Source organism: Nerophis ophidion, linkage group LG22, assembly GCF_033978795.1.
Source record: "Nerophis ophidion isolate RoL-2023_Sa linkage group LG22, RoL_Noph_v1.0, whole genome shotgun sequence".
Classification (NCBI taxonomy): domain Eukaryota; kingdom Metazoa; phylum Chordata; class Actinopteri; order Syngnathiformes; family Syngnathidae; genus Nerophis; species Nerophis ophidion.
In genome coordinates, this window is record NC_084632.1 from 24,085,553 (window position 1) to 24,100,020 (window position 14,468).

The following is a 14,468-nucleotide window of genomic DNA, read 5'->3' on the forward strand; positions in this document are numbered from 1 at the left end:
ACCGAGTCCTCGGACTCGAACCCATTTTTGATAACCGGTACCCGTTATCGAGACCACCATAGTAAAAAAAAAAAAAAAAAGAGTTGGTTCTTTATTCGAATCCGTCCCGACCAGAAATACTCCGTGAGACATTACAAGAAACGACGTCACGTCATTAGGCGCAGATAGCGAAAGCAGGAAAACAACGGACAGGAAAAAGCACTCCAAGGTGTAATGAAGTTCAAAACAAAATACATAATCCAATGAATAACTTTACTGAGAGATTTGAGCAGGGTACAAACACATGACCAACACTTTTACGACCAACCGGAAACTTGCAACCAGGCTAGCAACGCACCTCCTTTACGGCAGCTGTCGCAATGTTCTTAAAGCACCCGCAGTACATACATATATATACACAACATATCCCCCTTTTTTAACCTTTGTTGTTCTTTCCTTGTAAACAAAGCAAAATCACACTGTATATGTGTTGTAAGTCTAATAATAAATAATGCAGACGAGGCGTGTTGGCTGAATTCTTGACGTTTACTGCCGGGTGACGACATGCAACAACACTTTTCGGGGCTACCGCGCATGCTCATCACTCCCGTTGCATGCTGGATAGTGTAGTTGTTATATTCCCTAGCTCATAAAGAAATAATGTTAACTCAATAAAGCGTTTTTTTTTTTTAGCTTTAACTTTTCATATTTTAGCATTGTAACCACATTTGCAAACAACTTTTCTCTTCATAGAATTTTCTTTCAATAAAGAAATAAAGTGCAAAAATGTCAAAGCATCATAACAAACAGTTATGTCAAATAGTAACAGAAGTGCACTTTTTGGAGAGCTGTATTATTTTCAGTTTTGTGCCCAAGGGACTGATTTTATTTAAGACTATATTATTATTTATACACCTATAGTGATCACAGAGACAGGTTGTTTTTGTGTTACTGTATATATTTGTTTTTCTGAAAAATCCCACTTTGGGTAACAACAGTCAATATGTATTTATTTTATTTTTTTAGGAGGGTAACAGTCAATATTTATTAGATTTTATTTTTTTCTTATACAATAAAAGTGAGCTTTTGTTAAACCAAATATTGTTGTTTTTTTCCCATGTACAACAACCTATCTGGACTCGATAAGAGAATCGATAAGGAATCGGTTTGATAAGAGGATTCGATAATAGGCTCGAACTCGATAATTTCTTATCAAACATCATCACTAGCACCGACACTCAACAACAACACACAATTTGCAGACTATAATTACTGGTTTGCAAAAAAATATTTTTAACCCAAATAGGTGAAATTACATAATCTCCCACGGCACACAAGACTGTACCGCACGGCACACTAGTGTGCCGCGGCACAGTGGTTGAAAAACACTGTACTAGGTCATAAAATCAGTGTCAGTTGAGGGGGTCCATAGGTTGCCTGTAGGGATTTTTAATGTCCAGCAGATGTCAGTATTTAGTGACACAGTATCAATACAGTATCAATACAGTTTTGCGATGTGTCGAAATGCTTCATGACGCCTCATCAACCCATCACTAGGAAATATATTCAAGTCTGAAACAGACTGTGTATCAATGATGGAAATATTTACTCTTCTCAGTTAATGAGCTATAAACAGTGGTATCGTTTTTTTTCCAAATGCTGTATGTTGTTCAAAACTCGTGGATAGCTTAGCAGCTAACGCCAACAGCCTACTAAAAGTTGCCACAAAATAAAACAGGCTTAAATTCAAACTTACCAGTGTGAAAATGCCGTCAACATGCACCAGGTAATGAAGTTAAAAATCACTTTTGCTGGTCTCACACAGCTGCTTTCCATCATCTCCTAATTGGCTTAATTACCCAACCTTTGGCTTCGCTGCTGCGCTGGAAATGAAACAAATCTCACCAATTATTTTTTTTTCCTGAAGCAATCACGCCAAGCATTGTAACATTTAACTATGCCGCACGTTTATGACACACTTGGAACTTGTTAAGTAAAACACATGATTTTAGTACAATGTAAAGATGCTATTAACACGCAGTAAGTCCCATGATGCATTGCGTCTCCGTGTCACACTTTCACGCCCAATAGAATGAGCGCACTGTTCTAAAAGAGCACAACTTGTTAGTTCAACCGAATTTAGTTCCTCGGACAGCAATGTGATTAAATAAGTTTAAATCGGAGTATGTCGTTTCCTAATGGAGAAAGACATTAAAGGCCTACTGAAACCCACTACTACTGACCACACAGTCTGATAGTTTATATATCAATGATGAAATATTAACATTGCAACACATGCCAATACGGCCTTTTTTAGTGTACTAAATTGCAATTTTAAATTTCCCGCGAAGTTTCCTGTTGAAAACGTCGCGGAATAATGACTCTTATGTTGACGAGTGCTTGTGACGTTATTGGTTGTAGCAGACATTTTATCCCAGCCCCGCTCACGGCTAAAAGTCGTCTGCTTTAATCGCATAATTACACAGTATTTTGGACATCTGTGTTGCTGAATCTTTTGCAAATTGTTCAATTAATAATGGAGACTATAAAGAAGAATGCTGTTGGTGGAAAGCGGTGGATTGCAGGTGCCTTCAGCAACCAAAACACAGCCGGTGTTTCTTTGTTTGTCGTGAAGCTTTAATATGGAACAGAGTGGTCAAACGAACATGTCAACCGGCAGGTTTCGGTGAGAAAATTGTGGTAATAAGTCGGCTCTTACCGGAGACATGAGCGGAGCTTGCGTCCTCCTGCAGCAGCTGTCAAAAAGGCAGCTGCAACTTTCTTGGCTCCTCCATGGCTTCCATCAGAGACACTGGGGGTCAACACACCCCTCCGACTTTCAGGTATGACTTTATAATCTCACTAAAACACTAGTAACACAATAATCAGATAAGGGATTTTCCAGAACTATCCTAGCAAATGTGTCTAATAATATCTGAATTGATCTCACTGCCCTCATTTTTTTTTCTCTAGTGCTTCACTCTAACTTTCCTCATCCACAAATCTTTCACCCTCGCTCAAATTAATGGGGAAATCGTCGCTTTCTCGGTCCGAATAGCTCTAGCTGCTGGTGGCTATGATTATAAACAATGTGAGGATGTGAGGAGCCCTACAACCAGTAACGTCACGCGCACATCGTCTGCTACTTCCGGTACAGGCAGGGCTTTTTTATTAGCGACCAAAAGTTGCGAAATGTATCATCGATGTTCTCTACTAAAGCCTTTCAGCAAAAATATGGCAATATCGCGAAATGATCAAGTATGACACATAGAATGGACCTGCTATCCCTGTTTAAATAAGAAAATCTAATTTCAGTAGGCCTTTAATGTTAAGCGTCGGCAGTTTTAACCGCGGTTAACGCCAATGCTGTTTATCGTTACATCCCTACATATAATCAATGAGAATGTTAAAAATATGACCTACACCATAGTGATTTTTGTGTATTGTCAGCAGAAAATAGTTTGGATACGTGTGTGTGTGTTCGTTCTGGCAATGCTTACTTAATGGGGACATCGCTCTGTTTACACAGTCAACTTTAGGGGATTTCTGACGGTATGGGGACAAAAAAACAGGTCCCCTAAAGCGAAACCTTTTTAAATGATAGTCAGATCCATTCTGAAGATGCCTAAGTGATTTTTAAGCTTTGGCCCATATAACATGTTTACTGGTTAGTTTGAGTGTGAGACATTTGCACAGCAGCCCCCTCACCCTGCTGTTGCTGGTACTGCACTCGCTGGATCATGTCATATTTAATTCAAATTATTCTTTTTTTTTTTAATGGTCCTCATTAGTCACGTACAAATGTGTGTGAATTATGCAAAAATATCTAAATTTGGTCCCCATGAACCATATAAACTCTTTTTCCCCAGCCTTAAAGCCTGAAGGTTGGATGATTTTGTTGTGGAAGATGGTGAAAGCCCTGACCCCAATTCTATCAAACGAACACGGCCACCGCTGCTGCTCACTGCTCCCGTCACCTCCCAGGGGGTGGAACAAGGGGATGGGTCAAATGTAGAGGGTAATTTCACCACACCTAGTGTGTGTGTGTGTGTGTGTGTGTGTGTGTGTGTGTGTGTGTGTGTGTGTGAGACTATCAGTTGTACTTTAACTTTAAACTACAACAAAAGTCTAACTACCAATATTTCAACTTCCTGTATTGGAAACCAGTGTCCTCTGCAGTTGTTTTCTTATCAGCGTTAAACATTTGGCGGTGAGCCCTTTTACACCAAGAAAATACATTTTTGTGTGACAGGAGAAAACAATACAAACATTACAGCATAAAAGATAGCAAATAAATAGTCATGGCTTCTTTTGTCCCCGCTGTAAAAGCTTTGTTCTCATTGACCCTCGCTGGAGTCTGTTTTCCTCAGTTCATTCTCATCGTAGACTCAACGTATTCCAGCTGTGCGGCACGCACTTTTAGTCCGGCGTCGTTTAAAGTGTTCTCAGTAAGGGTAGGCCGAGACGGCGATGTAGACAATGAAGGTGGTCTGGTACTCGATGGCCCCGCTTTCGCTGTAGGAGAGGGCTCGCACCCTCATGCGGTACGTGTGAGGCTCCTGCAAAGGCCGCGTGGTGAACAGCACTCCCTTGAGGTTCTCGTCGCGCAGGGCGAAAGGTAAGCTGATGTCCTCGTCCACCCCCAGGAAGGTGGTCCGAGGGTGCATCACGCCGTCCTGCGTGTAGGCCACCAGTCGGATGAGGTCCTGGTTGGCTGCGATGCCAAAGGGAAGAGAAAGCAGCTTGTACTCCAGCGCGTAAGGACTCAGCGCGCACTCCACGTCGTTCGGAGGACACTTCTTCAGACAAAACCTGAAACACACATTGGAACCTGAGTCAGTGTTCGACATACACTCATTTATCAGTGGCAGCCAGAAAATACATTAATTTAAATGTTTACGCCCCAATTTCATAAACACATTATAATTGTGGATGGAGCTTGTCGTTACAACCTCGTACAGTACATTGCATTGTAACTCTGCCTTTGAACGCAGCCTGTATGCACCTGCGGCCTCATGTAGGGCTGGGCGATATATCGATATACTCGATAAATCACAGGTTTGTCTCTGTGCGATATAGAATATATAACTATATCGTCATATTAGAGTATACTTTCTCACACAGTTGCTTTTAGCTGCGGGTGTTACACTACAGGCATTTCTCAGTCTTTCTTGTCTCTCCTTCTCACAGAGACATAAACAAGCGCACCTTCTTACATACGTCACGTGTACAACGTCACACGCTCTCCCCGAGCAGAGAGGTAGCAGCATGATAACGTTAGCTGTGATGCTAACGGTGCGTTGCGAGTGGTAATACAAGAGAGATAAGGTGCGAATCTGGTAACAAAATGGAGGAAAAATTTATTCTCAAGAAAAAAAGCATGGGGTGCATCGTCTGGCGGTGGTTTGGCTTCAAGCGGGAATATGTTGAACAATTATGCAGCAAAAGTATTGCTACAAAAAGTAGCATTACTGCTAATGTGTAGCATCATTTGAAAAGTAACCCGCTAGAGAATGAAGAGTGCTCGAAACTGCATGTCAACAACTCACAAAATGCCGAAGTAACAATTTCCAGATCAACACCGGATGAAAAAAAAAATCAACAACATAAGGCGATAACATCCGCAGGAACCTACCACAAGGACACACACTATTTGATTTCCTATTAGGCAGCTCATTTTTATTTGAGTTTTTGAAATATCTTGTGTGACATCATGCACAAAAGTGGACTTTATTTGTTTCAAACTATTGTAGTGGCGTTCTGTACAAAAAGGGCACTTTAATTTAGTGTTGTTGATGTTGATATGTCATCTTAGTGACATTATGTTCAAAATTGCACTAATAGCTTGTTTTAAAATGTCTCTGACAATCTTGCACTTTGTGTTTTGAAATGACATGGATGTTTGTGCCACTGCTTAGTAACTGTTTAATATCCAATCCAATCCACTGTATTTATATAGCACATTTAAACAACAATAATGTTTCCAAAGTGCTGCACAGCCATGTTAAGAACATTATTAAAAACATTATACTCCACCAATGACTGACTAAAAACAAAGAATAAATAACTATAAAACCAATACAAAAACAATATATATAAAAAAAAAGATTAAAACTATTTTAAAGGGTAAAAGCAATTAAAACAGTAAAATAGAAATCAAAATGTATAAAAAAAAAAACACAGAGGACAGAGGACCACACAAGTCACGTAGTGTTAAAAGCCAAAGAATAAAAGTGGGTCTTAAGACGAGACTTAAAACACTCCACTAATAAATACAAAATAATAAATACACTTGCTAAATTGACTTAGTTGTGGTTTTCCTCTCTGCATGAAAGCTTACAACGGACATATATTAATGCAGTATAAATAAGAACGTTTTAATGCAGACACATAGAATCATCATGCTGCTGTGATTAAATGCATCAAGTGTTCATTCAAGGCCAAGGCAAAATACCGCAATATATATTTTGTATCGTGATATGGCCTAAAAATAGTCCCGCTTTCTACTAAATTGAAACTTGTAAATGGATACTCACTTTGGAGTGACAAGTGTGTATTCAATCAGTCTCGTTAACATCAGGCTACTTGGATAGGCTTCTGTCAACAACTTGTGATCTGATTGGCTATCAGAACTGTCTCTCAACTTTATGTGTTCTCAAATTCAACGGTCCTGATGAGTATCCAATCACAGGTAGTGTGAATGTCACGTTCAACGTGAGGCCATCTAGAAGGCCTTACTGACAACAACTTGTGATCTGATTGGCTATCACAACTGTCCATCACCTGTATGTCCTCAATCACTTACAGTGCATGGACACCTGCATTGTTGATTCTGAAGGCCTTGGGCAGATTTGGTACAGCATGGCAACATAAGCTAGCTGAATTCTGATTGGATACAAACTAAAACTAAAAATAACAGCACTGGAAGGAGCATAGTATGACATGAAGAGAATATGAATACTTAGGGATTTAGGGATATTTAGGGAAAGTAAATAAAAAAAATAATTTTATCTTTGATTACGATTATGATTTCTGGTTATGTTAGGCCAGCAGGCCTTGCTGGCCCTGACGGCACACTACTGCAAAATTCAGATGTATGAAAGTGTTCGCGTGCACAAATCCAAGCACATTACTTTATCACATCACAATCTACTTAGATTTCTCCGCAGACGAGTGCGTGGCTTAGCACGCCCAGATCACAACCCCTTATATGAAAATAGCAATGTGATTGAGAGCGGCAGTGCCAGCAACTTGAGGGTTACAGGTTCGATCCCCGCTTCCGCCATCCTAGTTACTGCCGTTGTGTCCTTGGGCAAGACACTTTAGCCCCCTGATCCTAGTGCTTCCCACACTGGTTTAAATGTAACTTAGATTCTGGGTTTAACTATGTAAAAGAGCTTTGAGTCACTAGAGAAAAGCGCTATATAAATACAATTCCCCGAACGGGACAAGCAGTAGAAAATGGATGGATACTAAAATTCACATAAGTAATAACATTAAAAAAACAAGAAGATCAGAGAAAAGCAACAACAGCATACAAAGGAGATCTGAGAAGTCTGCAGGAAAATATGGAAAATCTGCAAAGTCAGACTTGATACATGAGGACCCTGGTCTGCCAGAGAATAATAAACACTCTTAATTCCCCATATAAGTGCCCTTATATGGGGAATTAAGGGCGTTTACCTATGCAAATTACGGAATTAAGGGTGTTTACATACGCATATATTGGGGAAATAAGGGTATGTTTGTATGCAAATTATGATAGACACTCACGCGCTAACTATTTGGCATTCAGCAACTTAAGAACAACAGGTGGGAAAAATTTGGGCGTTTAAGAACACGTCATGAATTTGAATAGACTCCTCTCGTGAAAACAGCTGGGAAAATCATTGGTACACCACTCCCATCTCTTCAGGACTTATACACCACCCGCCTCACCCGCAAAGCACTCACAATTGTGAGTGACGCAAGCCACCCCGCACACAACCTGTTCAGCCTCCTTCCCTCTGGAAGAAGATACAAGAGCCTCCGCTCTCGCACCACCAGACTCACCAACAGCTTTTACCACGAGGCTGTTAGGCTGCTGAACTCCCCCGCCTGAACTCCAAACCCCATGACCCACAGAAAAATGACTATGCAAAATTGCACACATCTGCTGCTAAGTATATCATAAGTATTTGCACTACTGATGAAACACTCATTGTTTACAGCCATATCCTATTTAAAAACAACAGGAACTATATATATTGTCACTTTAGTAGGTACACATATTCACGTTGCACTTTACTGTTGTGTTTTCTTTTTCTTTTTGTCTACGCATGGGAGAGTGAGAAACATAATTTCGATTCCTTTGTATGTCTTACATGTAAAGAAATTGACAAATAAAGCTGACTTGACTTGACTTGACTTAGAAAATCACTTAGGAAGAAAGATAAGAGGAAAAGTTAGGAACTTATTGCTGAATGGGGCCCAGTGTGCATTAATAAGGCACTTCATTTTTCTTGCTAAATGTTTTTCAATTTGAAAATAAAATAATTGTTTCACATCCAACTGAAGTTGTTCATAACTATTATTATTATTAATATTACCAATTATTTCATGCAGCAAGTTATTCCAAGTTGAACTTCAATATTTTCTCGTTATCTTGACTTCTGTTTTCAAAAGAAGTTCTCCATCAGTTTGTTGGTGAATATTGATACTTAAATGAAGGGGCCAATGGTGCTATCATGAGGCGATTATATTACAAGAAGCTCTGTGAGGGCAGCATTAACTGTGAAGTGACCCACAATTAAAATGGGTTTGACACCCCTAATTCAACCATACATGACCTTTCAGGACTTTTCAAGACTCATACTCCCTCTGTATAAACTATGTCGTATTCATCTTCTTACCCTGTGGTGGGCTCTCTCTGGTAGTTTGGTGGACAAGGTGTGTCGATGCACTGGAAACTTCCTCTCATGTTGAAACACATGCGGTTGGCGCCACACTGGATGTTCTGCTCGAGACACTCGTCTATATCTGTAAATACACCAGGCAACGTCGTGTTATGTGCTGCAATGGCCTTTGACCTATGTTGGTCTTGAAACACACACACACACCTTGGCACGTCTTGCCGTTGGTCATGAGATTGTAACCGGCTGGGCAAAGGCACCTGTGGCTCCCTGGTGTGTTCATACACTCGTGTTGGCAAGCATCTCTCACCTCACATTCGTTGATATCTGGAACACAAACATCCATTAAAATGGGAGTGGAACATCATTGGTCATAACATTGGGTACGCCTGCATAATCTGCTGAGATCCAACGCAATAATAATGAAGCTCAGTTTTGTTAGAGAGTATTAATACTATAATAATATGTTGTAACCCAAATATTACACCTCTTAAATGTAATGCAGTGCAGTTGTACTCCACAACCACACTACCTGTACCTGGCCTGCCAGAGAATAAGAAGACATAGCAGGAGGGATCAGTGTTGCCAACTTAGCGACTGTGTTGCTATATTTAGCAAGTATTTAGATGGTAAATGTATTCAAATTCAGTAGAGGTGGGAAGATTAACCATTTTGCATTAAACCGCGGACATGCATATGCGAGATATGAATGCATTGGTAGAGCTGCTTTAAATTGCTACAGTGTAGGGGAAATTCAAAGTGCGTCTGATCTTACCTTGTATTACTGTAAATTTGATTTAGAAAGAAAAAAAAATTATAACAGATAACCAAATAACGTAATTACCGTTTTTAATAGGTTTACCATACTAAAATTTCCACTCAACACAGGCCAGGGCAATTTTTGGGATTCATGCAAATGTTGTGTCATGTTTGTTTATTAAACGTTATGCTTTTGTAACAGCACAAAACAAAGTGGACACAAACAGACATATGTACGCACACAGACGTAAGACATTTTCCACCTGGGGTCTAATCAGTCCTTTAGTACTCTCTCTTTTTAAACAAAAACATTTTTAATGATGTTTTCAATTGGGCCACTTAGATAATATAAAATATCTGTTTTTTTAAATAAATATTTTGTATTACTATTTAAAATGATAAAAATTAAAAAAAAGTGTATACAGTATATATATATATCCATCCATTTCCTATCACTTGCCCCTTTTGGGGTTGCGGGGGTTGCTGGAGCCTATCTCAGCTGCATTCGGGCAGAGGGCAGGGTACACCCTGGACAAGATGCCACCTCATCACATGGCGTATATATATATATATATATATATATATATATATATATATATATATATATATATATATATATATATACATACACACAAGCACACACACACATATATATATAATATATACATATATATATATGTATACACACACACATACATACACATACATAAGTATATGTATGTATGTGTGTATATATATATTTATATATATATACACACATATATATATATGTATATATATACACATACATACATATATATACACACATAGGTGTATGTATGTATGTATATACTGTATATATACACACATATATATATGTATATATACACATACATATATATATACACATAGGTGTATGTATGTATGTATATACTGTATATATATATATGTATATATATTAATGTATGTATATGTACACACATACATTATATACATGTATGTATATACATACATGTACATATATATATACATATATACATATATGTATATACATATATATATATACATACACATATATATATACATATATATATATATATATATATATATATATATATATATGTATATATATATATATATATATATATATATATACATATATATATATATATACATATATATATATATATATATATATATATATATATATATATATATATATATATATATATATATATATATATATATATATGTAGGTGTGGGAAAAAAATCACAAGACTACTTCATCTCTACAGATCTGTTTCATGAGGGGTTCCCTCAATCATCAGGAAAATCTCCTGATGATTGAGGGAACCCCTCATGAAACAGATCTGTAGAGATGAAGTAGTCTTGTGATTTTTTTCCCACACCTACATATTGCGCTCTACCACGGTATCGAGCACTATTCTCTGGATAATCCAATCAAGACATATATATATATATATATATATATATATATATATATATATATATATATATATATATATATATATACTCATGTATGTATGTACATACATGTTTTGATTTATTGTGAGGACAGAAAAGCAAGCCCAAACAAGCAACCACACGTTCATAACAAACCCATAAACTGCGACCCGCGACTCAAACTTTGCAAGCAACTTTAGTAAGAAGGTTGCGTGTAATAAATAGACTTTGCAACACTCTGGCGAGAACTCACAGGGACAATGGGTAGAAAAAACGTTGGTCTTCTAGGGGAGCGACAGATTTTTCTAAACGCAACCTTTGGTTTTATTCATTTTTAATGCATACAATGTGGGAACTTATTAAAAGTGTTTTTTGTGTCATACATTTACTCGCTACTCAAATACAAGCGGTCATGAAAAGTGAAGATCCAGACATGCAGGGCATCGCCACAAGCATTACCACCAGTGTGAAAGATGAGGTGTGGAAGCATGCAGAACACTTTCAGCACAATTGCCAAGAAGACAGAGCCTGGAGATACTTCAGTTGTATGATAACATTTTGCTTTTCTGCTGAAATACATGCAACAAGGGCCATTTGCAGACCATGACCTTTTTTTATGCACCCTTGATACATTGTAGAAATAAAATTAAGAAAAATAAAAGAGCAAAAAAAGATAAGTAACGCATAAGGTATAATAAATAACGAAAAAAGCAATTAAATGTTGCTACCAACAACTCGGGGGTGTCCAAACCTTTTCTACATACACTTTTTTTACATTAAAGATACTAAAACCAATAGACAACACAATATGGACTATATGGACAAAACATCCAAATTAGTGTATTTTTGTTATTATTTTTTACTCGTATTATTATTATTATTATTATTGTGCCAACTAAAAGCTATAGCACACCCGAGAATCTTACAAAAAAATTGAACACGTTCATTTTGATAGGACGTATGAAAATCCTAAAGGACCACACACAGTAAGAAGCATAGGTTGTCAGCCATTTTTGTATTCAGGTCCCATTTTGGGGGGATTAGGGCTTTTTCAATTTTTTCTTCTTTTTGTGTGTATTCTACGGGACATGTTTATTTTGTATGTAAATGGTGTCGCAGGGCCAATAAAAAAAAACAAGCTTTAGGCTGCAAATGGCCCCCGGGCAGCACTTTGAACACCCCTCTATTAATTGAAAATAACACCAAGATTTTTCTTTAAAGGGGACGTATGATGAATTTCGTCTTTTCAGACTTATAAATATTGTTATAAAGGGGACGTATGATGAATTTCGTCTTTTCAGACGTATAAATATTGTTACAATGTTGGGTACTCGTGTTAAACAATACCAAAGCGTTGAATCATAAGGTTTATGAATTTTGTTGTGAGCTTGCTTGGCTACATTGTGATGTCACAGCGAGGTGAAAGTACTCATTTCACATTAAATCAAGCTTTGCTTCAGGCTGTGTGGAAACACAAAAAAAGTCGGATAAAATATTATTTTCATGTAACACTGACGTGCAACATGCAGTGAAATAGATGTTGATAAAAACAGCTTTTTTTTTTTAAGTGTCTGAATGGATGGGACAGTGTGCATGTGTACCTAATGCTGTGACACGGTGAATCTATATAATGTTGAAGTTTATTTTCGGGGGGAAAAGCGGTAACGACCATAAGATATATATTGGAACAATATACACTTTTAAAATAAACTGTTACTTTTGGAGAAATTGAGGCGTGGTTTCATTGGCAAACTTCTCCAGAATTGAACATCTTGCAGACAGAGTAAAAAAACGGGTAATAAAAGTGACATCGGATAAAATTTTACACTGAAGCATATCCAAAATATATTATCTGGACCACAAGGAAGTGTTTTAAATCCAGGTTAAATAGGAATGGGAATCCTATGGCTCATTGGCCGACACATGAAACGTGACAAATTGGGAGGTGCATTGCCCATTTTAGCCACTAAACGGTAGTAGAGTGTTGAATAGCTTATAGCTTTATGACAATTCCAATTTTGCCCACAGTGTCAGTGGGTGGCACTTTCCATCGTTTTCAACAGACTGCATTGAAAAATGATTAACCCCACACACAAGATCCGCCAAGGAATGGAGCCATCTAAATCCCTTCCGTACTGTAGATCTCCTTTCGACAAATGTACAAAGTCATGTTAAAAAAAAAAATTTGTGGACATGTGTCATGGCCTATTTTTCAAATTCAACCCAACACCACAAATACATTGCAGTCCTGTGAGAAACAGGCTTTTTATACAAAGTAAACTTGATTGAAAATGGAATGACTGGATTACAGGATGATGAAAGTAAGGATTCACTCTCTCTGAGACCGTTGCTTACATCTATAATTACCTAAACAGCGACCATCCTTTGACAAAAACCCCTCCTGACAAGCTGGGGGTCCCTGGCGTGAGGCGTTTATGGGGGCTCCTCTGCGGCCACGCCCCCCGTAGTAGGGATAGCTGTGCGAGGCCATGTTGTGGTAGTGGCGGCGGTAGGGTCTGAACTCAGGCGAGGACTGGGACGTTCGGAAGCCGTACGAGTAACTCTCGTAACTCTCGTAACTCTCGTAACTCTCGTAACTTGGCAAGCGCTCAAGCCCGGCACAGGACTTGCCATCACCCAGCAGGTGGCGCCCCGACGGGCATGTGCACTTAAAGCTGCCCGGAGTGTTGACGCACTGGTGGGCACAGGGCTGAGGGAGCCTGTCACATTAATTTATATCTGTCCTCAACACAAATAAAGACCAGCACCAGAAGCACAGAAACAGGAGTAGCAGTCATGTAAGGACAAGAAGACATGGAGAGAAATGAAAGACATGTGGTGCGGGCCATATAAATGGAGAGGAGAGATGAGGATCGGAGGGGGGTGGGGTGGGGGGGGGGAGATGTCATACATCCATTAAAAAAAATACAAAACTGATCCCGTCAATCCCGAAATAATGATGTTGTAGAAGCAGAAAGGGGAAAAAGATGACAGATTTCTTAAGACATGTTAATGATGTCACAGCCAGGACTTGTGCTGTTACTGAAGCAGCAACCAGAAGTGGGATAGAGTTCAACAAGATAGTGACAAAGATGTGAAATGAAAAGTGGTGCTGGTCATTGTTTGGGTCCAAGTCAAAGGACCACTGACTTTCAGAGTCTTGCCTTTTCGAAATCTTCAAATTCGAACACCAACCGTGTATAAAAGTGCATGGTACCGTGCAGTTAGCAATGCAGCGTTCCAGTATTTTAGTAATCGGGTAATCTAACGATTAATTTGTTTGATTAATCAAGTAATCGAATAAAACACACTGGAGTTGTACGGTATACCGGCTCTAATGAAATACCGCGGTACTAATGAATTACTGTATTTTTTGGACTATAAGTCGCAGTTTGT

At 38.5% G+C, this 14,468-nt stretch overlaps 1 protein-coding gene across 1 annotated transcript in view; it reads right to left on the reverse strand.

Moving 5' to 3' along the window:
• Window positions 1-238: 238 nt before the first annotated feature.
• The window catches only part of hmcn1 (hemicentin 1), a 245,247-nt gene continuing 231,017 nt past the window's right edge, over window positions 239-14,468 (reverse strand). Inside the window, exons 104-106 of the mRNA XM_061883572.1 lie at window positions 9,078-9,197; window positions 8,871-8,997; window positions 239-4,791 (exon numbers count right to left, since the gene is read on the reverse strand). Of these exons, the coding sequence (XP_061739556.1) occupies window positions 4,425-4,791; window positions 8,871-8,997; window positions 9,078-9,197 (614 nt within the window). The 3' untranslated portion in view covers window positions 239-4,424. The remainder of the gene's footprint in view (window positions 4,792-8,870; window positions 8,998-9,077; window positions 9,198-14,468) is intronic.